The sequence below is a fragment of the Agelaius phoeniceus genome, chromosome 8, assembly GCF_051311805.1.
Source record: "Agelaius phoeniceus isolate bAgePho1 chromosome 8, bAgePho1.hap1, whole genome shotgun sequence".
NCBI classification, from domain to species: Eukaryota; Metazoa; Chordata; class Aves; order Passeriformes; family Icteridae; genus Agelaius; species Agelaius phoeniceus.
The window spans coordinates 7,934,751-7,960,172 of NC_135272.1; the positions used below are offsets into that span (position 1 = coordinate 7,934,751).

General features: G+C 47.0%; 1 protein-coding gene across 8 annotated transcripts in view; it reads right to left on the reverse strand.

The window, feature by feature from the left end:
- Positions 1-25,422, reverse strand: part of PACS2 (phosphofurin acidic cluster sorting protein 2) — a 77,310-nt gene that overhangs the window by 19,686 nt on the left and 32,202 nt on the right. Inside the window, exons 4-19 of one of the 8 annotated variants that reach the window (XM_077181900.1) lie at positions 23,367-23,492; positions 21,181-21,343; positions 20,045-20,118; positions 19,244-19,300; positions 17,082-17,141; positions 15,688-15,845; positions 13,922-14,012; positions 13,099-13,173; positions 12,244-12,365; positions 11,642-11,774; positions 10,913-11,017; positions 9,386-9,492; positions 8,579-8,733; positions 5,236-5,346; positions 3,246-3,354; positions 1,362-1,394 (exon numbers count right to left, since the gene is read on the reverse strand). In XM_077181900.1, the coding sequence (XP_077038015.1) occupies positions 1,362-1,394; positions 3,246-3,354; positions 5,236-5,346; positions 8,579-8,733; positions 9,386-9,492; positions 10,913-11,017; positions 11,642-11,774; positions 12,244-12,365; positions 13,099-13,173; positions 13,922-14,012; positions 15,688-15,845; positions 17,082-17,141; positions 19,244-19,300; positions 20,045-20,118; positions 21,181-21,343; positions 23,367-23,492 (1,679 nt within the window). Of the gene's footprint in view, positions 1-1,361; positions 1,395-3,245; positions 3,355-5,235; positions 5,347-8,578; positions 8,734-9,385; positions 9,493-10,912; positions 11,018-11,641; positions 11,775-12,243; positions 12,366-13,098; positions 13,177-13,921; positions 14,013-15,687; positions 15,846-17,081; positions 17,142-19,219; positions 19,301-20,044; positions 20,119-21,180; positions 21,344-23,366; positions 23,493-25,422 lie in introns of all 8 variants that reach the window. The other 7 variants (XM_077181899.1, XM_054638122.2, XM_077181898.1 and 4 more) reach the window with 7 other exon arrangements.

Genomic DNA, 25,422 nt, shown 5'->3' on the forward strand with positions numbered 1-25,422 from the left:
CAATCCAGCTGCACTGGGAATGTGTGAGAGCTGACGCCCAGGCCTCAAATACCACAGGATTTCTTTCAAGAAAGCAGTGCAGAGACACATCAGTGACATGCCCCTCCTGGTGAGAAGCCCACCCCATCCCCAGGGTCTCAGCTCCCCAGGTGTTGCCTGGATTGCACGGCTCCTTCATAATTCAGTAACCAGGGCTTCTCCCAGAGCTCACAGACACAGTCAGTCACCCAGTGTAACTCAGAGGAGCTGCAATGGCACTTCATTTCCTTTGTGAACACCCTTCCTCACAGCCAGCCCCTGTGCTTTCAGGTAAGGTCAGCAGATGCTGCAGAAGACCAGGACAAAGCTTTGGCACCATTGCAGTCCATCACAGGCAGTTCATGCGCCAACCTTTGCCATGACAAACAGAACAAGGGCACGGGGAGAGAGCGGGGTCAGAACAGGAACAGCTGGCAAGAGAGTTGTAAAGCAGCTCATCACATACAGCTACATCCTAGACACTGGCTGGGCTTTCCTTGCACCACTAGGACTTGTTTAACAGAGCAAATGCCAGGATTCTGGGAGAATTCTTTTGCAATGAATTTGTAGGTAGTGCTGCTTGTTTCTACCTGGACCACTGCCTTGAAAGCTGGCCTTGGAGAAGCCATTCACCTCTGGCCTCAAGGGGGAGGGAGTTGCTGTAACTTTGTGTGCTGAGTACAAACTAAAAAATGCCCAATAATCATATGATTCAAAACAGGGGACCCTGCAGAGAATGGGGGTTTGGAGGCAGCTCAGAGAGCACAGCTCCACTGCCAGCACACATCTGTCTTCTCTTTCTTAAGCTCAGAGAAATCCCATATGTTTGGGGTGCTCTGCCAGTAAGAGACTAGTCCTCAAATTTTTGATTACAGATTTGCTGGTGTGCACTCGGACACTGCACAGCTGATCCCCACCCTGAGCCACTGAGTGCCACCTACAGCACTCCAGCTCCAACAGATGGGAACTGAAAAGCCTTTACTCAGTCCTGATCCTTCTGGAGCTATGCTCTATCTTTTGATGGCTAAGGGAAAAGGCGAGGAAAAACCTCCACCTTCTCCATGTTGTACTGCTGTACTGCTCTAAGCTACTCTCTGAACAACTCCTTCATTCCCACTCAGTCTACATCCTGGGAACCCAAATGTGTGGTCCAAAGGCACAGCAGTCACTTTCAACGCTGCAGGCTGCCAGCAGACGCCATGGTTTCAAAGCAGTGAGCAGAATTCAACCCAAAGCACAAACTGTGCATCCCAGACCTGCAGGACCTGTTAAACAAGGCACAAATCACCAGTTCACTGGGAAAAGAGAGGAGCTGGGAGAGGGAACCTAAAAGGAACTGATACCTTATGGTAAAATCAAAATGAAAGCTCTTTTTCCTTTTCAGCAAGCAACCAAAGAAAAAGATAAATGTGTTATTATGTTATTATACTTACAACACAGTGATACATTTGTTTAGATAGTGCTAATGGAGACACAATTTCTGTGTTGCTTTTAACAATATCCTTTCTAAATTGCTGCCAGTGACAGAGACCCCCATTCCTAAAGGAAGGCACACAGGAGACAACTGCCCATGCTCCAGTGAAAGCCTCTGGCTCACTCTCCTTTGCTCACAGGGCACTGACCTGAAAGCAGAAGTTATTTTAAGGCAGACACACAGAAATACTGAGAGATTGCAGGTTATGCCAAAGTCTGGCTGAGTTCCAGAAATCTCTCTTCCCAATAACCTCCTAAATGAAAACTATGAACTGCTTCAGGCATGGCACCAGAGTCCAAAGGGTGTCAAACCAAAATGGATCAGACCAGCCTGGTAAAGCAGTCCTGCACACTGCTGGGGGGGAAAAGGGCAGAGCTTGCTCAAATACATTTCAGTTGTTTTCCAACAAAGTGCTGAATTGACCTTCTGGACACATTAAAAAGTCAAAACCTTTAAATGTGTTTTAATGACACAAATGAAGCTGTAACAGGATGGAGGAGGCAGTGGAAAGCAGTGCAGAACCCAGCACCTGAAGGGTGCAGAGGAAGAACTAGGCAGCCTCAGAAGGGATTCCCACTGCACTGGGGTGTCTGAGCTCCCTGCTGGTAACCAAGGTAAGCCTTCACACCAAAAACTAAATGCAGAACTGAAGGCAAGAGCTTCAAGTGCTCTGTAGCTCTTTAAATTTCATCCTTATTATCATGTTAACTTTACCAGAAGTCCACAAATACATGAAGAGACTAGACTAGTGTCTTTTACTTGACTAGTCAGTCTGGAAATACAGGAAAAACATGTAGGTAGAATGGGTGAAATTTCACTGAATCATTTCTGCACGGTAATGTGAGAGCAGACAGGAATTCCACAGGAATGCAAAAGAAATATACTATGAGAATTTCCAAAAAGAAGGGGGAAAAGTGATGCTACCCACACTTTCAATTTCTCCCAATTCTTAGACAAAGGAGACACTAATAAGGGATGTTAATGGACCAAAAATGAAAAATCAAATAGAAGTAATTAAAAATTAACAACATCCACATCTCATAGGGAGTTGCTAGTCCCTAACTGAGGAAACTCACATCAGCTGAGTTCAAATCTATCATTCTCCTCTGTCCCATGACAGAAATGCTTCTCTACCCTTTAGTGACAGTTACTCTTCCTCCTGGACCATGGCCACAGGAGGCCCTACCTACTCCTGAATCTTGTTTTCAGGCCCCAGTCCTCCCTCCTACAGCCTGCTTATCCCTTAAGAAAAGCTAAAATGAAACCTAGTGAATGTCAGCCCTCCCCAGCAGGAGTCCTGGTAGCTTGCAACTGCCAATCAACAAGGATTTTGTCTCTCCTGCAAGAAGCTCTGCTATTTACACTCCAAAAAGAAAGGGGCTTAGTTCCCTACATGCCAATGTAAAAAAGGTCAGGTCTCACAGAAGATACTCTGTGGGAGAATGCCAAGGTATAGTCTGACACACCTAAGGTCACTGTGGTGAGAGATCTCTGGAACCTAAGCACATAAAACCTGTCCATCCCCATCCTGCTTAGCCTGCACTTCCCAAAACCTCTTACATCTTCAAAAAACAGAATCTCTGCACTTAAAGTAACCCTGCTGCTGTAGATTCCCTGAGTGGGACACACTGCTGGGTGCAGGCTCCCAAGGGCTTTGCTGTTTGGTTTTCAGACTGCTGGCACGACATGAGAAAAGCACTTTGCTCTCAAGCAGCAGCTGGTGCTGGGAGCCAGCAGGACAAGGGGGCCATACCTCTTCTGTTTGTAGGTCAGCATGGCTTCAGCAATGGGCAGCTGGTGAGCACAGTTTGCCCCTGCTATGTACTGAGTTATCCGGGACACGACGTCGGGCGCATCCGAAACTGCAGAGAACACAGGGAAAAGCATTCAATGACTGCTCAGACCATGCCAGCCCTGGCCTCCACCTGCTGGTGGTGCCCAGCCAGCTCTGCACCTTGCACAAGAAGCTCTGCCTACCCCAGAGCGCAGTAAAGCTGAATCTGTACTCAGCATTTCTGACCAAATCGGGGGTCTTTTAGATTTGTTAAAAGCTTTTCTTTGTCCCTGCCCAGAGTCAGCTTTAGACACTTCATGCCTTGGCTGCAGGTGTCTGCTGAATAAAGTGCCTGGCCATGTCTCCCAGGTGAGCTGCTCTTACACCAGCACTGAGTTACCTGAGTTTCTAATGAACTCATGGCCCTGCTCAGTTGGCCTAAAAAGACCGAGGGGCACACAAGGGTAGGAAGAGCACAAAGATCCTGTGATTTTGTGAGACTGTGGTTCATTCAAGTTGACACAAAGACATTTCCTAAATGCCTTCCATACTTCTTTGGTTTCAACCAAAGAGCCTCAACTGTGAGATCCCAGGAACACAAGTGACCTTCAGCAGGCACTTCCATACTTTAAAATGGGCATTTCAACCCAGACTCTTTGTATTTGAACAGTGAACTCGTAAGAGTTATGGTTCTCTGCCAAATCTTCTTGTGCCATTACAGAGTTCCTGTGCAGCTGCCACCACACAGACAAAAATGCAGAATGTACAAAGTCTGCACTATACAAAAATGAAGTGGACTTTTCCTTATAGCAGACAATCAACTAAGGAACAGATATGGCTTTTTCTGGGTTTCTACAGGTAATGAAGTATTCCTAATTCAGACACAAAAATCAAGTCTGTATTGACATTTTTCTGCATTTTTAAGTGCACCAAGTAATTAAAGGAAACCAGTTCCATACACCAGTTCTTCCTTGAATTCAGGATTAAGGGAAAGTGTAGCTTGGATAGCACACTAGGAGATTTCTAGTCCAGCCCCCTGTTCCAAACAGGGCTGACTTCATCCTCAGAACAGGCTGCCCCAGGCCTTGTCCAGCCATGTCCCCATCTGTTGGAAACAGCTCTGAACAATTACCCCTGAAGAGGTCTCTCTCCTCCTGTCATGGCTAGAGGACTTCCAGGAGCATCCTGGGAGTCTCAGGAACTCTGCAATTCCAACAGGGAGAACCACATTGCAACACTCATGGTGCTACACAAGCTTCAAAGCTTTTTTCTTCTAATGAAATTTCTGTGTGGGCAATGCTGCCACAACAGCATCAAATCTCAAGCCTTCACGTAGCCCTGAATGTGGCAAATCCTCCTTTCTCCTGTTTCCTTCCATTCTTGAGGAAATGGAGGAAGAAAGTCTAAGCATTCATATTTTAAACAAATTAGTACTTCAACTGAAGTAAGGCTTTAATCTGGCCTAGAACAAACTCAGATCAGAACAGGAACTTGTTGGTCTGACCTAGGGCAGCTCCCACTCGTTACCACACTGGTGAAGAACAAAATTCTTCTTTAATGAGAATGTTTTCAAGTCTGCTGGCAGGAACTTTCTCACACACAACTAACAGAAGTTAATCTTCCCAGAGCTTCCAGTTTTCCAAACGTTTTAGGCTGCACAGTTCCTGAAGGAAAGCAATGTACTGAACTTAGGAGCAAGACCTCCACATCAAAGAACAAAGCTGAGAGCTAGGTAAGAACAGCATGACTCACAGGCAGCTACTTAATGCCTCTGAGAGCCAATAACTGATTGCAAACCACCATGGGCAAGACTTAGAAAGGTCAGCATCTGAAATGGGAACATGGTGTAGTGAGAAGAAAAGAGGAACAAAACCACTTGTCTGCTTCCTCTTGTATTTACTTGACCTCTGCTAAAATTACTCACTCAAGCTTTTCATCCCACACAGGCCAGACAGACACAGAGTCTTACCAGTGGTCTGTGCTTCAAGTTTGTTGAACAGATCTCTCCAGGCAAGATCTTGGAAGAAGTTGTTGTATCTATAATCTACAGACCCCAGATACTTGGCCACTGGATGAGAGCCTAAGAAAGAAAGGAAAACATCACAGCTGTGCTCTCCAGCACTGAACACAAGCGTGGCTTTGATCTGTAAGGAATTCAACCCCAAAATCAAAACCACACTAGACACCTCAGAAATAAACTTCTTCAATTATAACCAAGTCATTTAGTCCAGCTTATCTCTACAAGAGCATGCAAACAGACTTCCCAGTGCAGACTGCTTCAACACATTGCTATCTTTCACTTGAACCTTCCCCCTAACAAATTAAATTTTAAAAGGCCAAAGGAAACAGGACTGGGAAACTGCTGAGGAAATAAATTACTAGGAAGGCACAAAGGCTCTACACCTCTCCATGTCTCTCAGTTTTGCAAGCAGCTCTCCCAAACAGCCCTTCCTGCCCACAGGCTGCACCACAGCCAGGCCACCTCTGCTAGGAGGGGCCAGACCCCTTCCTCCAAGCACCATTTGTACCCCACAGCTGTTCCACAACACTGAGAAGAGGCAATTACCCCCAGGCAGGAAAAAAAACCCAGGGAGGCTTGTTTAATCTGTGGAGAAGGGCTATAAGCTCAATAAATAGGCTGCAATTTGAGGCAGAAAGCAGAGCCCCAGGATTACAGGACTCAGTGAACACTGGCACGTGCAGCAGGTCCCTGCTTACTCTGCCTGAGCCTCGTGGCCCAGCTCCTCCATGAGCATGGAAAGACCTCCTGCAGAAGCTTTGTGTGTCCAGCCTCCAGCCCTGCCTGGACATCTGACTGCACACTTACACTGAGCAGGACAGGGAAGGTGCTCAAGTGACAAGCTCTGCCCTGGAAGGGTTCATTATTTTAGGCCATTTTCCTTTTAGGACATCTGTGTCCCCAAAACAGACAACGCCCCCTAGCAACTATCTCTACAGTCTTTGAACACAGGAGAAAAGGTGTGCCAGGATCACCCTGCCCAGCCACCACCTGCCAATCAGGCTCAGCACCACCCCTGTACATTTACACTCAGCCATGAAGCAGCCTCAGAGCTCCTCTTAATCACATTGTTTTCATCCTTCCTACATACCAAATTTGCCCATCAAGCCACACTTCCAGTCAGCTGAGTTAACTGGAAACCTGACAAATTCCTTCAGGACAACCCCAGTTGCTTAACTGCCCTCACCATGGTCCAGGAAAGCTCTGGTGGAAAAAAAAAAAAGACCCAAACAATAAACCCACTGTCTCAGTGCTTCAACCCTCCAAGCTGATTTCCAGCCTTCAAGGAGAGGTGAAAGCAGGAGGTGCCTCTGAGCTGCCTCAGGGCCAGTAGAGACTGGGACCCCACATTTCCCCTGCAGTGGAGTTTTGAGCAGGGCACACAGCACAGCTCTGCACCCTGTGCTGGAGAAGCTTTCCCATACTCTGCACATGGAAACAAGCAATCAAAGCAAGGCTTCCAAGAAGTCCTACCCATGGGAGCTATATAAAATGTTAAAATACCCCAAACAGCCAAAATACCCCTTCAACATTTTATTTTCCCCTTTTCAGCTATGATACAGTGTTTTAGACAGCAGAGGAGTCTTACAGCCATGGAATCAGTGGCATGGAGCAGGACTGAATCGCCCAGTTCATATGTTTGCAGACACTGAGCATTTCTGATTGCTAATAAACCACTGAGGGTTGACCCTTCTGTCACTGGCGTGGGTAGCTGTGGACTCAGAAGGTAAAACCATCCATGGAAAAACCCTAGTTCACCACCAACCCATTTCAAAGGTATTGCAAGCAGCAGAGAGGCTTTTCCTTTAAGACATTAATGGCATGGTCACCATTCTGTCTTTGGTGCTTTTTCAATTGTCAGAAATGAGAGGTGGCTCCTCAATCACTTTAATGAACTGCCAGAGAGCTGGCCAGAAATAAGCACTTGATCCAATCAGGAAATACTGCAGACTTCTGTGGAAAAGATCCTCTTAGAGAAGTTCTATATTTAAAGTAGAATCTAAAAAGAATCCACAGTTCTAAAGCATTTCATTATCAAAGTGTCTGGTTCATTGTTTTCTTTTTTGATTACAAAACAAAGTTTTAAGATTAAAAAACCAACCTAAACCCAAACACTAGCTAAATCTTGTGTTTCACTTTCAAAGATAGAGTATTTTCAGATCATTAAAAACTGCAGGACAGAAAACTCTTCTCCTGAGGCCAGGAGACAGTCAGCAAGTGAGCAGCAAAGTCTCTGACACAGATTCTCATTCAAAGCACATTTAACCTTGCAGAAATTAATATTTTTTTTGGTTTTACTCCCTAAAGGGCTCTCTCTTCTCTTCCTGCCAAGCACTTTGGAAACTAAATGCCTTTTTTTACAGAATGATCCAATTCTTTGCCTTTTTTATTCAACTCTTGCAAATGCCACCACTGAATGGACAGCCTAACCCCAGTGTTCATGGTGCTGGGCAGCAGCTTCTGATTCTTACAGGAACTTCCATCAGCTGCCCCCAAACCCAGAAAAATGGAAAACACTAGCAAAAAGCGCTTTTCAAGTGTTCTGTAGCTTGCATCACTTAAGTGCTCTGTCCACACAAGTCAAGCCCTGGACCCCACCAGCACTGCCCAGATGTCCCTGCCCACAGCACCAGTGACTCCCCTGCTTCCCAGGCCTTGCCACCACCACATTCCTCAAGGTTGTGACTACACCAGCACCCTGGTGCTGCTATCAGTGCACTCTACCTCCCTCACCACAAGCAATCCAAGCTGGGGAATGTTCCACCCAGGCAGGCTTGCTGAGCTGCTGAAAGGGCAGAGATAAAGTGAGGGAAAAACCTGAGCAGACCAGCATGAAAAGTAAAGGTCAAGAGATGCATGTAATTTAAATAATTCAAATTCTCAGCAGTTTCAGAGCCTTTTAAAAATTTTCAACCCCTCCTCTTAACATTTTCTGAGTCAAGTCCAGGGAGGCCAGAACAGTTATTGCTTTGGGAAACATGGTGCCCACTGAATTTAACATTTCAGCCAGGGAAAAGGGTTTCCAGAACAATTCTGTGCATAAGAGTCTCCCTGTATGGGGAAGGAGTACTTAACCCCTTGCTTCAAACAAAAGGCTTACAAGCAGACTTTGCCATCAGGAACTTAGAGATGAAATTCACTCCCACAAGAGCAGTAACACCAGCACTGCACAGTCATCTAACAATTTGCCTCATTTAACTTATAGCCAAAGCTCCAGAAAGGCTTCTCCTGAGGGAACACAACAGATTTCACCCATTCCCCTCCCTGTGAAGAAACACCATTCCTTATTTACCTAGAGGGATGATCAGAAATTTCATGTAGCCAAGCCAGTCGGGGGTTTTGTGAGACAGCTGCTCTACAAAGAGCCTCAACACAGCACTGAGGTAATTCTGGGCTCCTGCCACTGCAATTTTAATTGGGTTTGGAGGCTGTGAATTGCAGTTACAGCTAGACAGAAAAAGAGGAAACATATTTGTAATTGTGCCTTCAACCACATATTTCAGAGCAAGCAGCAAAAAAAACCAAAACTGGTTAATAACAATTATAGCAGAAGAGAGTTTGTTCAATACACAAGGCAATATTGCAACGATTCTCAGCAGCTTAAAACATTATTAATAAAATACAACATTCTTCAGTAATTCCTTAATTGGTCTCCCTGCTCCTTCTTTTGCACATTTTGATATTCTAAAGGGCTGGGCTCAACTACCTAGGTTAGGATGTACCTATTAAATGCTGGGTCAGAGAACACACTCAGGTACCCACAGCCCCCAGCAGGTAAGCAGGGAGTGCCTTCAGGAACTGAGGAATTATTCTGGGAATTGTTTGGAAGGGAGAGCAAGAACTATTTAAAACCCCTTTATTTGTTTTGCGTGCACTACACCCCCAAGGCACAGTCTCTGATAATCACTGCTGCTGGTGACTTGCATGCCCCACATGAGGCAGAACAGCAGGCCCTGCAGGGGTGGTGAGTGCTGAAGAACCCCACAATGCAATTCTGACTTCAGGAAAGCAGACTGGAAAGGTTTCATGCAGTAGTTGAGAAATGAACTCGCTGAGTCCTGGGGCACAGGAGCTGAGAGGCTTTTAGGTGAGAACTTACTATCTCTGTATCCTGGAGACAATTGTGCTGAAAGCTGCCTGAATATCAGCAGAGGAACATGTGCAGACCACTGGCAAGGTGTGCTTTTGCAACACATCTGAAAGGTACTGAGGAGAGAACAGAACATTTTTTCGTCAGTTTTTTTCAGTAGAGTTTGTCACAAGAAGAAAATGTGCCTTCCCCAACCTCCTGGGTATTCTCACACCCACTCCTGGGCACTCTCCCTGTGTCTGAAGGTGATGTGGCTATTTCACAAATGCCTCCTCCCTGCACAGCAGCCAAAGGAAAGTTCTCCTTCTAGAAAAATGGCAACATCTTCTTGACAGACACAACACTGTATCCCAGAGATGCAGCACAGTTTTTACAGCCACAGAGGGCAGGGCCAGCAGAACATTCACTGAGCAGACAGCCCTGGGAAAGAGCAGACACTGCTTACCTGCCTGCTTCTGGCAGCTGCAGCTCTCTGATTTCCATTTTAAAGAAATGCAGTGCTCTGCACACCCTTAAACACTGAAGAAAGGGAAGGGTGCTACCACATCCATGCTCCTTGTGAGGGACTGTTTCCCCTCCATGCAGCTGATGGGGGCACCACACACCTCAGGTACACATGGACATAATTATGGCACTAATTATCTCACACTTTCAATTTCTGCCTGACTGATCTATACACCCCAGTCCATATCCCTCATGCCCTCTGATACTGCAGGCACAAGGTGCCAGAACCCCTGTCAGGTGATCTACAACATCTGTCCATCTCTAGAAGGCATTTCTGTGTCTTCCAAGAATAAAGTGGAACCAGTAGCTCAGATGGTATTTTTGCTCTCTCACACATTGAGACCCTAGTTCTTGCAGAAACAGAAAGCCAAAGCAGATAATGTAACTCCACAAGCCTGGCACAAGTTCCCCAGGCAAGGGCCACCCAGCCTGTGTTCATTGGTCCTCTTCCATACATATTTTATTGCTTTCTCAGAATAAGGTTCCAAAAGGAGCAAAATTTGCTCCAAATTTGTAAAAATTTCCAAATTTGTTGTCAGCAAAAGGAAGTATTGGTCAGAGTTCTCCTTAAGACAGCTATCACTCAGCAAGGATGGGGTGATTCCTGCAGTCAGCAGTCACATGCATGTGTACATGGCTACAGAGCTGATCCAAAATATTTTCTCCTGTTCACTACCTGTGCTCAGAAATCTCAGCCTAAACCACCACAAGGTCAGACCTCCCTGCTTCCTTTGTCCCAGCCTACCATAGTTTAGGGGGCTTTTGAGTGCAAGGGTTTAGACACACTCCCAGTGTGCTGCTAACCAGAAGGAATGGCACTGCTTGGGGAGAAAATACCTCTGTGGAAAGGTTCAAGTGGCAAAGCTTTATAAGATCCCAGCATCTCCTGGCCAGATGAAATCCAGCCTGTGAGCACTGAGCACTCTGCAGGCAGCAGACCCCGCTTGGTTAGTGCAGAGCTCAAGGCCTGTCCATTCCTGAGGAAGAACAGTACAGGAGAACAGTGCTCCAGGTAATGCCTCCTGCCCTTACCTGGCCTTGCCAGTCAGATGTATTGACAAGGATAATGTTTTCTGGCAGCTGGTCATCAGAAACCAGGATGTGATTCAGCTGATCATACACTGTTTTCCTGGGGATCTGGAAATAAAGACACAGAGAAGGAACAGTAAGAGATGTCAGCTTTAGCCACCAAGCCTCCAGCTCTTGCAATTGATGTGCATGCTGGTCAGTCACCCCACCAGCAGAGGCACACTGGACACTCTGCAGCTTCCTCAGTGTTAGCCACCATGGATTTGTTGGCCACTACTCTTTCTGCCATGCACTTTTACTTATATCACTTTATACCAACTAACAGCAGCCCAGGAATTTAAGATTCATAAAAGCCAGGAACAATCTCTTTCAAGGAGGGAAATAAGTGAGTCCCACAGCTAACAAAAGCACAGCACATATGCTGTGCACAAGACAGTCCCTAGCAATCTGCCTTATTTCAAAAGAGTAATTCCTCAACACACCCCTATTCATTTCTCATTCTAACAATCTGCTCCAGTGTTTTGAGTTTATGGCTGGCTGACAAAGCTACAAGCTGGCAAACCCCAGCAGACTGGATGGAAGATAAAATTTTAGCCAAGACATGAATTCCCTCCTTCCTGAAGCTGCGGGGCCCAGTTCCTTCCCAGCAGGGACAGAGCTCGAACCAGAAGGACAAGGAGACAGTGGAGAGGAGGAGCACTGAGTGGCTGGAGGGCAGCAGTGTCAGCTGACCTGTAGGTGGTGCCGGGTGTCCGGGGAGCGCTCGTTGTCCAGGCTGTTGGCTCTCTCGTTCTGCGGCCTCACCGGCTGCCTCTCCTTCAGGGACGTGCTCCTGCCCCGGCGCCCCGTCTGCTTCCCTTCAGACCTGCTGGGAGACTCACACTGCCAGGGCGGGCATGCCTCTGAGTGAGACACAGCCCCCAGAGCCCCACCACCCGTCTGGCAGCCTCAGTGATGCCAGCAGAAGCTCTGGGGAATTCTGCACGGAGATCTGAGCTAGCTTGAGCCCGGCTGATTCTGCTTCTGACAGCACAGCTCACAGCTCAGCACATTCTCAGGAGTGCAGGATGACTTCCACAGCCTGTGCTAAAACCCACACCCCCTCTCTGCTATTGCTACACCAGCATCATAAGATCCAGCCAGGCAAACTGCAGTCACACACCCAAAGCAGCACAGAATACCTCTGGGCAATCATTTATCAAGTGCTCCAGACCCATTGCTCAAGTGCCCAAACACAGGGAGGGTGTCCTTGCAGCTTACTGCCTTAAGGCCACCCTGACCAAGTCCTAGCATGCTGTCCATGCCTGCAGCAGGCACAGCCCTGTCCCCTGTACCTGGTGGATGGGATGATGAGGGACTCTGTCTTTGTGATCTTCCCACTGGGTGGGAGCTTCTCCACAAACACATCTGGAGTGGGGAGCTCAGCCTCCTGGACCTCAGCTTGCTGGTTAGACTCCTGCAAAAACACAGGGAACAGAGTTAGCAGGAACAAACCCTCCCTCTGTCTCACCTTGGGAGCTTAGCTCTGGCTGGGGCACATTGAGCCTGCCTCTTCCAGACATCCTGCTCACTGCCAAAAGGGGGAAACCAGTAGTGGCTGTCTGAGGCTACCTGTTCCCAGCTCTGCCTCACAAGGGAGCTGGAGGTAGGAAAGGTGTTCAGATATGCTGTTTGGAACAGGCACTCTCACAGCTCAAAGCCAGGGACATGCCTCCTCATGCAATGCAGATGAATTCATCTTACCCAAATGAACTAGCTAAGAGAGAAAGACATGACAGAAATGTTACACACCCCACGTTCCCAGCAGAGCAACTTGAGCTTTGGGATTTCTACCCCAGGACCAGCTTGATTTCTGCCAACTCAGCTGAAAGTAATACTTCTGTCTGATCAAATGGAACAGCCCTGAGCATCCTTTGCGTGCTCAGTAGCAAACTTTGGGCCAGCCTTTCTCAGGCTGCTTGAACAAAAGGTCAAATAGAGCATTTCACCTGCAAAAGGCTGAAAGACCAGAAGCTCCAAACTAAGGCCAGGAGGAGAACTCAGTGCTATCTTCACTGCAGCTGATTTTACCCATGGAAGTTGTGTTGCATGTGCAGCTATACAGACAGACAGATGCACCCCACAGAATGCAGCCCACAGCTGACACCAAACTGACAGGAGGAAGGTCAACAAGTGCATTTTCAACTTACATAAGGGACAGTGTCAGAAACACTGTCGCCTGCATGTTTGGTTCCAAGACTCTTTGTCTTTTCAGGCACTTCTACCTGCTTGAGAGAAGAAAAATCCTCAGGAGGTTTAGCACCAGCACAGTTTCCAGCCATGTTCTCTGGGTCAGGCTGTTCAGAAGAGAGGCTTCTCCATTTAAACATCACACAGCTCTGCAGCATGGCCAGCAGTGCTCCCTGCTCACACCAGGACTGCACACATCACTGTGGGATGTGGCAAAGCTGATGCACAACACACAGGAGAGGCAATGAAATGCTCTGGGATGGGACTGACACTTTATGCCCATTCAGGAGGGAATGGAAAAGCAGCTGAGCTGCCCCTGACCATACACTGTCAGCCACCAGGAAAAATACCCCAACATCAGCAAAGAAAAGCTTCCTCCACAGAGTGCTAGGAAGTCCCTAAAACTCCCAGGCAACATCTCCCATCCTGGCAGTCATTTCAGGCACGTGGGAATCTGAAGCTATTTACACCATGAGCAAGTATTCAATACATAACCTGAAGATGCACCCTCAAGTTAATATCATATTTGCATTAAAACAAAACAAAACAAAACCAACAATAACAAAAAACCCAAAAAACAAACAACAACAAAAAAAATCCCAAACAAAAAAACCCAAACTGGCCAAAAAAATCTCCAGTCCCCAAAAAGTCCAAATGGGTTTTCTTAGCAGAAAATGCGTATCTCTGCATCCAAATCGTTGGGATGTTGGAGGTGTCAGAGAGGGTAATTTACACATGCAATTAGAGAGAGTTCAGAGAGGTAACACTTGAAATGTGACTTACAGGACTTGGTGGCTCTCTCTGGCTCCTGATGCTGTGGATGCTACCAATTTCTGTCTGAGAGCTGGAGTGTGACAGTCCTTCAAAGTAAGGTCTGAATAAGAAAAGTAAAACCCATTTCTTATTACCAGAAACACCGACAGGGCAAGTCCACCACACTCAGAGCAAAGCAGCACAACAGTTCCCAGAAGATCTTACTGCTCCCCAATGGTTCCAGTGAAACAGACTACTTTTGAAAGGAGAGGAGGGTGTCCAGGACAGTAAGAGAAGCCAGAAAGTCCAGGCATTCCTGAATTTAGCTTCTGACTGACATACAGCAAACAGAATTACTGCTTCCCCCACACCCCAACACTCTGCTCCTGGGTAAGTGATTCTTGGGCTAATATACATTTTGTTTCCAGCTTGCATCTGGATCTGGCTGCCAGCCCTAGGCTCCAATTACACATTTGCTCAGTAAGATAAGGTACCACACACAATCAGATTGTGCTTTCAGTCAAAAGGCAGCTCATCACATCAGGCTACAAGACGCAATTACAACGTAAGGAACTGATTTTTTGTTGTTGTGGGAAAAACCTGCCTCAAAGGCATCAACATTTATCACATCCTCTTCAAGATATGAACACCAGAACTGAACCTAGGAAACTACAGAGTGTCTCCCCAGGACCACACACAGTAAGTTCTTATTCCAGCATTACTCCAGCAATCACATAGCCCAGCATAGTTTGCTCCTCAGCTCCAGGGAACAGGATATGAACTGGAACATTTTGGCTTGTTTCAAAGCAGCTGCTTACCACAACACATCTATTTTCAAATCCCTTCATGGTAGGGCCAACCAGCTGGCTGGAATCTTGGGTTAAGCACCAAACACCTTCACATGCCAGCAGCCCCACCATTTCCACTGCTGCCCCACTCTATCCTTGGCATCTCCTGGCTCACTGACAGGGACCAGCTCTCTCCAGACCCAGAATCTGTCCTCAGCCCAACGAGGTTATAATGACACCTGGTAATTAGCAGATTTAGCAGATGCTGTACTCACCAGCTGCAGTGGTCAGTGCCATAAAGTCTCTGTTTCAGAGCCATCACACACTGAGGGCCTGAGCCTGCAACCATACCCCAGCCAGAAGCAGGAGTCAGCTCAGTCTCACATTTTCAGCCTTTATTGAGCAGAGTGTGACACAGCTGTGTTAGCTCAGAGCTCTGCATCTGCTCGAGACCCCGAGCCAGCAACCCCCAGCTCAGCTCCACAGTGCTGGGAGTGATCCACAGGAGCTCTTTAAGAACAGGCTGGAGCACATCCACGTGTGCTGCAGTCAATGCCTTTGGGCCCTGAGGAATCCACTTGTTTCCTGCAGCTCTGCTTCCTTAATCCCTGCAAAGACTCTCTTTTCACACAGGGTGTTATTACAGGAAAGGTCTTTCCAGAAAGACAGTGTGCCTTGTTCATCCCTGCCTCTACTCCTGCCTTAGCACACATCTCCTTCCTGTGTCTACCTTCCCTGTGCTCAGGTGGCAGGGCAGCAGAACATCTGCAGAGGGAACAAGGAAGAGCTGGGACTAAAGGGAAATCAGACACCCCACACCCTACCTCTAGATCACAAGCTGTCACTCCCATTCTAACACCACCATGTCAGGAGGGGAAAAAGAAACACAGAAGAGTGGGAATAAAACCAACATCTGACATTGTACATGGCTGACAAAGCTACAAGCCCCAGCAGACTGGATGGGGTTTGCTAGCCACCTCTGGCCAGCAGAAGCTGCCTCACACTTACTTTAACTTTGGCTTTGGAGTGCTCAGGACACTGTCATCATCCTCCATTTCTGGCCCGCTGTCACTGGGGTTCTCTATATCCAGCGTGTCATACAGAAGGTCCAAATCCTCCTCCACCTCTGGAACGTGCTCTGCTGGGTCCTGCTCTGAATCCAGAACCTACACAGGACAAAAAGAGGCATCACCAGCTCTGCTAGGAGCCAGATTGATCCCACATCACCCCTGCTCCCCCCAGGACTGCAGGACACCAGTCCTGGCAGCAAGATTCTATTCCTGGTGCTAGGATACTATATCCAAGGAACATTAAGTACATGAGAAATGCTTGTCTTGGATCAAGCTTGTCAATGCCTGGTTAAGCAGGAGTTATATATTGGACCAGGCATCCATGAGCGTGCCATTGTTCATCTCCACTATTCAACCCCATACTATAAGCAAAGCTTTAAAGCTCCAAAGGAATCTCAGTCTTCCTAGAACCAGTACAAAACTCCAGTATTCCCAACAGTGTAGCATGTATTGGTTTTTACTGAAAAAGCTGCCCTGACACCTCCTGATTTGATACCCAGAAATGTCCACAGGAGGCGCCTGAAACCTGGAGGAGGATCCGCTGCCACGGCCGAGGCAGGGAGAACAAACACCTCCCACTGAACTCGCTTTACACACACCCCGGAGCAAGCAGGGGCTGTGTCCTGACCAGAGCTTGCTTTTGGAGTGGCAGCTCCAGAAAGAAAGCAGCAGCAGCTCGGCTGCCTGAGCTCGCAGCTGTGGGTGCTGACTCTGCCGAGCAGCAAAGCTAACAGGACTGCTTGCAAGAGGAAGGCAGCACCAGGAGTTACTCACTCTTTCCCACAAGCCACAGAATCAGCACACAGCCCCACAGCCAAAGGAGATGTTAACTGGTGTTGTGTTGGATACTTATTGTTACACAGGTTTCTGGGGGTTTGGACCTGTTTCATCCTTTCCTGCTCTGACCAAGCAGCTGACTCTTGTGGATTGAGCTCCCCATCCAAGGTTTTCATGTCTTGCCTGGCTGTTCTAGTAAGATGATCAAACAGGCTGGGCTTTAACCTCACAAGCAATACACACCATTTGGACTGCTTGCCTTTGAACGGGTCAAAGATAATTTCAAAGCAATCTGCAAAACTAATGGTTATGCACATAGCTGCCAAAATCTGCTTTTGATAAAACTTCATCTACAAAATGCTTGTTGACATTTAGAAGTTGGCCCTCAAGCCTCCCTGCAAGGCCAGGGTGTGAGGAAAGGTCACATCCACTGTGGACTTGAAAACAAAATGAAGGGAACAGAAGGAAACAGGAGTGTTCCTGAAGACTAAAGCAAGATGCACCAAGCAGAGGGCAGCACACAAGGCAGGGAGATTTACAGAAGGAATTACTCACCTCATCAGACACTTTAAACCTCTTCAGCAATGCCACAACCTTCTGTTTGAAGTTTTGTTGCTGCAAGTTAAAGACACTTTTACATAAGTAAAGCATTAAGTGAGCTATTTTCTCCCAGCCTGCAAGAAGCCAGACACATCTGACACTGGTGCTACCCTGCTGTTTAAAATCAAACAACATCTGGCACCACAGACCACCTCCCTGCTGTCCTTACACTGAAACCAGCTTTTCCACACCCATGATAACTTTATTACCACCAGTGGTAGGTCCCACTCCAACAAGCACTGTAAATCTGAAAGATGGCACTCCACTTTTGGCTGGACACACAATGGATAACAATTTTTATCTGCCAGATCACCTCTCTGTGCCTTTTTGATATATTCCTGGAAAACACCTGAAAGTCAACTTCTCTGATTCTTAGCAAGAGTGAGCCAACATAGAGAACTACCCATTGACCCCAAGAACAAATGTGATTTTTACCACCAAAGCATGGGGGTTTTTTTGCAGGAGTTTGCATGGCAGGTTCATTTATTTCACTAGCAGCACTGGTGAAAACCTGTGGCACTTATCCTCAGCATTTGCCCCATCACACAAATGTTTCTTGAGTCATACTCCCAGATCCTGGACACAGCAGGAAACAAGGCCAGAGCAACACAAGGCAAACTGCTGCCCTCCCTTTGTGCTTGCTCACCCCCAGGTGCTCCCCTTTTGCAGGATCAAACAGCTGAGGTTTGCCCAGCCCTTCTCTGCCTGTCACTGACAAACCTGATGTGCATATCCTCAAGAAGGGCCCGGGTCTCAGTGCTGGTACAGAGCATCTGAGGTGCATCCTCGAGTCAGGAGAAAGGGAGAAGGAAATGGCTGGCACCAGGCCACTCTGAGGTGAAGAAAGTTGCTCATTTGCTGCCTCTCCTGAGGTCCTGCAAGTCCAACTGCCTACTTCCAAATCTGGCCTCAGACACTTCACACACCCTTTATCTCTGAGCTCCTATCCTGCAGCTGCAGCCACCTTCCAGACAGTTGAAGCTTAGGTGAAATAAATCCAGCACACTGTCCCAAGACAGCCCTGTTTCCATGCCCAGTGCATCCCTGAGGCTGAGATGCTCTCACCAGTGTGACAGCTCTGCTCTGGCTCAAGCAAACCCATCTATGACAACACCTGGGGCCAGTTCAGCAGCCCACAGAGGGGGGACACTCAGCATGCAGCAGCCAGGGGGACATGGCAAAAGCTGTTTGCTGGCCTGAATGGTTTCATAGAGACCAGATCTGGTTTGGAGCTGGGCTGATGGTAACTTAACTGGCATCACCAAACCCAGTTTTGCACCAGCTGGACCTCCAGCATCAGTTCAGAGGTCAGAGCTGGAATGGCATTCCTCTTATGGGTTCCTTGCTTAATACCAAGTGGTGGATTTTGTCCTGACTGGTCACTGTTCAAAGCAATACAGACACCAAGGGTATGAACTAGCACACTCCTGGTCTCACAGGAAGGATCTTTACAGTGATGGATTCAGGTCAAAACAGGGTTTATTTCAGACCTCATCAAAATGTGGATTTCAGAAACAGCCTTAGACCATGGTGTGGTGAAGCTCAAGTCCCTGCTCCACACAAGTGCAGCTTTGCAGGCACACCCATGCTTGTGGGGGAGGGTGGACAGCCACATGCATCTTTCTAAAGCTTCTATATACATCATATCCAGCTACTTCTTTTGCCTCAGCACCACATGCACCACCTGATGTTTATCCATCAAGCTTCAACCCCTGACTAAGCCACTTCATTTTGAGAACTTCCCACTGGCCTCTCCCATGCAGAGCATAAATAGGCGAGCATTCCTTCACTTAGAGCCACTTTCAGGACTTACATGAGCATGGATCCTGCACTGCCTTCTTCATGGGGATGGGATTTCATACACTTGCATGATTTTTGGAGCTCCTTAACCTTGCAGCCAAGGGACACTCAAGACATGCACACACCTTGGATGGTCCCACTGCCTGAACTGGCTGCTTTCTCTAGCTCTTCACATGCTGTGACCATGCCCCCAAGCTCCATGCTGGGCCAGCGTGCCTGGTCTCCCACAAGCCACATGCACTGCACATCCTGGCCAAAGCCCATCAGTGTTAGTAAAACTGATTTCCACCGACCCTGGTTATGGACGTCGTTCTTACTATCGATCTCCGCTGCTTCTTGGGCTTCCCCATCTCGTACTCATCATCATCCAAATCCTGAACAGAAAGAGGATTCCCGTGTTACCTTCGTCATTCTGAGACATATGAGCATGTCAAAATGTTCTTTCTATACAGATGAACCTGCTGCTGTGTCTTCCAGGCATCCAGCATTTGCCTTAATTGCAGTTATGATGGTAGAGGGAAAAGGAAGTGAGACAGGTCTGCAGGGACAGGAATAACAGCTTGGAGAAGCAAAACAGCCCTAGCTCTACATTCAAAGAACAAGGACAGTCACAGCCCCACATCTTGGTGGGTCCCTCTCTCAGTACCCTCTGATAGGTGATGCCAGAGTCTGAAGGCAAGTAAGACCCAAACTCAAAAGCATCTCACATCTAGTCAGGGATTCTCCATAAGGACCTATTGTGAAAAAGGTATTAAAGACTAAAGGCTGCCTCAGACCCCACTGGCCCTTTAATTACAGCTGGGGATCCAGTTGGGCTCTTTGAATCCAATGAGCACTATAGAAGCAATTAAATGACTCCCTGACCATTAAGCAGAGAAGCACAAGGATGCCAATGTTTTTCCAGGGAGCTCAAGTCCAAACACGTGAACAGATAAATCACAGCATGGTAGAAGAAATGGGTTACTGTGCAGACCCTCTCCACTGCAGCTGAACACTTGGTAACAGTCTCACACTGGCGTGGTTTAGATACAGAAATAGGCTTTTAGTTTCAAGCAGGAGCTGGGAGTGCACATGCTCCACTGAGCCCTCTCAGGGAGAAGCCATGCCCTGAACAGTACCTGGCCCTGTACGGCATCATCACTGGCCTCCTGCTCAGAAGAGAAGCTCTCGTACTCTTCCTCGGAATAGTTGTCTGAAAGGGAAGGAAAGAGGGGAAAGATCCTGTGAAACTCCTTCAAGGTGAGGGCACGCTCTCATCTCAGGAGCAGAAAAGGCCAGCTGAAGCCACAAATCAAGAAAGGAGGCACACAAGGAGAAGATAAACTAGCAGGCATCTATCCGTGCTAGAACCAGTGAGATGGGAATTGCCTGGAGGAAAGGAATGAGGAGAAACACACCCAGTAAGAAGGAAGGACCAGGACACAGATAAGGCTCCTCCTCCTCTTAATAAGAGGATGAAACTTCTTCCCATTGGAAAGTACCAACCACCTGGTAGACAGCAGCAAGTAACAAGGTTTCTCCACAAGGGAAATTATTTTTCCCCCTAACATGTGCATAACTGACTTAAAGGGACAAGTGAAACACAACAAAACCTTTGTGGAAATGACCCTTCAGGTGAGCTGCCTGGCCCCAGGCAGCAACACACAAACATCTATGTGCACTACCTTCAGCAGGTCACTCTTACAGCAGTGAGCAGAGGGCTGGCACCACATAAAAACATCACCACAAGTCTGAACCCAGTGACTTCCCTATACAGTGCACAACATCATGGATTTACACTCATTAAGCCAGGCCATCACCCCCAGCAAAACATGCTGCAGGCTTGCAGGTCTCATCTAAAGTTAATGAAATTTATTGTAGAATACTCAAAGGAAAAGGAAGATGGAAGAGTAGCTTAAACGTGAATTTCCTGAATACAATGCTGACAGCCAGGTGAGAAGCTACAGGCTCCCAAAACATCCACCAATAATGCTGGGAGAGCACTGGTGAGGACACAGCCAACCCTTGCTGGATGGCTCAGGTGTAGTGTGGCATGCTGGAGAAGCTCTGACAATTCAGTCCCTGTCACACTCCCTGCTTGCACAGCAGCACTTTTGCAAAGTGGGTTTTCTTTGCACTGATCACTTAGAGACACAGCAACTTGTGCAGACCAGTCCTCATTTGTCCCAGGAAGCATCCAAGCCCAGGTGGGGTAATTTAACTCCAACTAGTTCAGGAGGACACTGGTCCTCAGAGAACATGGTTGGACTCTCACCTGTAGACTTGATTTTCTGGCTGGCCTGCATAGTGCTGTCCTCATGGTCGATTGGCTGACTTGACAAGGAGAAGATCCAGATTTCTGCCACCTTCACTGGAGCCTCTTTGATGTTGCTGAAAAGGCTCAGAACCTGGCCACCTTCTGTAGGGTGCTGCATGACCTGGGACAGAAATTAAGCAGAACAAATCTGCATTTAAGTGTATTTAAACTTGTATCATTTGCATACTACATGAGTTATTTATGTTAATGGAGTTACTCTACACTTCCAGGACCTTGTAACCACAGGAGCCACTTGCAGGCAATCCACGAGGCTAGTTGAGATTTTATCTGACTGCTAATGAAAGTGATGGAAGGAAACAAAAAATATTCTGAGCTTAAGAGCTGATTAGCTCACCCTTGAAGCAGAGTACTTGACTACCTCATTACTATGTGTTTGCTTCCCCAGCACAGAACTGATTTGAATGATCAAGTTACCCACCTTCTGAACACCTAATTAAGGAACTTGATATTGTCTTAAAACCAAGCAAAAGAGCCGGTAAAAACGAAAATTCTTGGTGAGATACAGATGTAAAGTGCCTCCTAAAGCAAAATATCCTTGCTGTGGAGAGCTGACACACAAATCTCAGAGGAACTGGCCACCACCCCGGGACAATGAAGCAGCAGGTCATGAAAAACAAGTCAGTGGTGGAGGCAGAGGGACATCTTGGTGCAAGTTTCTCCTTCCTTTGCCACTCCCAGCTCAGAGGTTTCTCCCCAGAATCTTGTGATCTTCTCTTCCCCCACCAGAGTGAGTGAGCACATCCCCTCACCTGCACAGCAACACACACCAGGCTGCTCTGTGCCTCCTCACAGGGACCTAAACAGACCTGAGCTGATGAGGAACATATGTCCCCCTGCTCTGAAACTGCTCACTCTCAACTCCAATTCACTGCTTTGTTTCAACAGCTTAAGAGAGCTTTTTATATTTTTTTTAAGAAATGAGTCAGTGGAGTTTAGGGGTCATCATCCTATAAACTCCAGAGGAGAGGGGAGAGCTTGTAAAATCAGTTTTCCTGAAGACTTCAATTTCATAAATATTCCAGATGAGCTGGAAAGCAACTGTTTCCTAACATGGTGAACCTTTGAACATTTTTGACCTTCTAACCCCAGTCAGCTGACATTACAAACAGACATAAGAAAAACCACATGTAGCAGCAGCAAATGCCCAACACTTAGAAGTTCACCAGTGACTCTAATTAATGGGCCCACATTTTTTCTGCCTTACAGCAGTATTTACTTTCTGGTTGTCCAACAAATCAAACAGTACAGGAAAAATGTTAGCTGCAACACCATGCACTTGGCCAATTCAAATAAGGAGCTCACCATTCACTGCAGGGCTGAGGGAAGCTGCAGTCACACAAGAGAAGCACTCTTTAGAGTGAATTATTTAATATAATAATAACTCACCACAGCATAACACTGGCTTATTTTGGATAAAAGTCATTTGTTGACAGAATGCAGTCTGATGAAAAATATTGATGTGAAACTGAACTTGCTACTGCTAAGCCCATTTCTAAACACTCAGACACTGAAACAGCAGAGATTAAACAGGGCATGAAGTAACAAAGCATGGAGCTATGCCATTCAGAAAGCCTTTGTGAATAATTTATCCATACTTGACTCCAGCATTAATTTTATCATTTACTTCTCATGAATAGAGCTCCACCTAAATTACTAACAGCCATGAAACAACAATGGCCAAGGGTTCTTCAAGCAAAATGAGAGAAATTGCTTAATCTGAACACTCATACTGTGGCACTGAGAAGCACAGCAAATCTTGCTTTAACTTTACCACTTCTCAGGGTTGGAAGACTTGCCCAAGTGACTCTGTCTCGTTCTGCACTTTTGATCTGGACCCCCTAACTTTAATAAAGCCACAAAACAATAACAAAACCCTCAAAAGGTCACAAGCTATCCTTGTGAGAGCTTTAGCTATTAAGAGATGAGGCAGAAAATGCTCAATATTATTACCCAGTAATAAATCTGGTTAAAATATTGCCCTGTGAATATTGATTGCAGCTATTAAGATTGCAGCTATTTGAAATCCTGACAGGTCCTTCTCAATGAGGCAAGTGACAAGAGTGGGTTTGGAGGGAAGAGAAGATGTCCAGGTGTGTAAGCAGACCCTGTGGAGAGCAGCTCACCTCAGCCATGTTGATGCATCCCACAGCCAGGGTCTTGTAGCCTAAAATGGTTCTGTTCTTGTAGCGCTTCCGCCGCTGCAGCATGATCTGGAGCTTGTTGCCTTCTCTCTTCAAGAAGTGAGGGTACTGAGGTGGGAAACACAGTGGAAAAGTTCATTTGGCTTCCTGGCAATATCTCCCAAGCTTCATGGTTAAACTCCATTCCTAAGGAACAGCCCCAGGACTTTACTAAGTGCCTGCAGCTCACTCACACTCAGTGCAGAGTTCTTCATTATCCTGGGGAAGACTCAAACAGCTCAGACAGGCACTCCAAAAACACAATCCAGGCACACAGAGCAGCTGCTCAGTTTGGGAAGGGCTGGGCCCAGGGAGATGAGCAGCCTCCAGGAGACACTTTCCCAAAGAGCTAAACAGAGGATGCCCAGAAGTGGAGACTTGGTGCTGCCCTGCACAAGCAGTGGGCAAGGCAGGGACAGCCACAGACCCCCACACTCTTGGCAGGACACTGCCTTCCCCCCAGCACAAGGACACTTCTCAATTGGTTGTATTTTAAGTAATTAAGTCAAGAAAAAAAAACCTGTCCTACTGCCAGGTTATGTTGCTAAGACATAAACCCCCCCAAGGCATGTTCCATACAAGAAAATACATTTGTTTATACACCTCCTCCAGAAAGTCCCCAGCAAGAGAAAGCTGTGAAGCCAAGCAGAGACTATTAGGGAATGAGTAAGGCTAACCATAACCATAACCATGAAGGAGAAGCTGTCCAAAGGAAGAAAAGTCTTCAAGGAAAGATACAGCAGCAGCCTGACCAGTTCTCATCCCAAGAAGAGAGAAGCCTGGGACACGTGCTCCAAATACACAACATAAATAGTACTAAATAACCAGCAGACAGGAGAACCTAATTGCTGAGATCTCAAAGAGGACATTCCCAAGCAAAGGATGCTTCTCTTGCAGGGAAGAACTACTTTTTTTTTTTTTTCCTTGGGACATTATGAAAATTAACTTCCTGCCCATCAAAACACTTGATAAAATCAAATAGCAAACACCACCAGAAACCCCTGAGATACTAATTTGCAGTCCAGAGCAAGCCTGACAGCTCTGCAGGGAGCTGGGAGCAGTGGCCACCCAAACAAGAAGAATACTAATTAGCTGATTGCCCTGCAAGGGCAGGATCTACTGCTCACTGCCCGAGGCAGAGGCATTGCAAAGAGAGGAACAACAACCCACCTGGCTAAAAGACAATCCCAAAACACACAGAGCCTGTGACCCTACAGATGTGCAACTTCCCTAAAGAAGGATGGAATAAAGTTACTGGAGAGAAGGGAGAGGGGCTCAAAAAGCCAGAGGCACCTTTCACACTCAAATTTACCATTTCCTTGCTTCTGGGGCCCTTCTACATGTTGGAAGGGCAGCAGGGAAGAGGGATTCCTTGCTCTCAGTTCACAGCATTTGAGCCACACCAAGGCTGTTTAAGTACAAACCTAGAAGTGAAGTCCCAAGTCACCCTTGCTCCCAGGCCAGCTCAGTTTGAATGTTTCCAGTTTTCTGGGATTCAAAAGCTCAAGTCCATAGATGTACAAGTTTCTGTTTTTCTCAGCTGTACTGCTCTGGCCACCTCTGATGAGCATTCACAGAAGTGGTAAAGGAAGGAACAGAGAGACTCAGGCCACTCAGTTCCTCCATCAAGAGCAAGGCCCTCCAGAAGAAAAGATGAGCTATCTGATAGCACAGTCCAGCTTTTTTAACATCAGCCATGACTTATCAATTCTTCAGAATTGCTTCAACACAAACTTTTCAGTGTCTGTCTGTCCGTGACAGAGACTGGGGAGGAAAACAGTTTGGCTAAAAACGTATGAAAGCTTTTAGAGGGAACACCAAACACCTCAAGGCACCTCTGAGGGGTGAAAAAATGCACACATCAGAACAGTGATAGTCAGGGCAAGACTTTTTCTGAAGCCCCAATAATGTCATCTCTCCCATCTGGAAAGGTTTATTAGATTAAAGACAGGAATTAAGTGCAGAGCTCTTAATTAATGCCAGAGAGCTGTGATGTTGT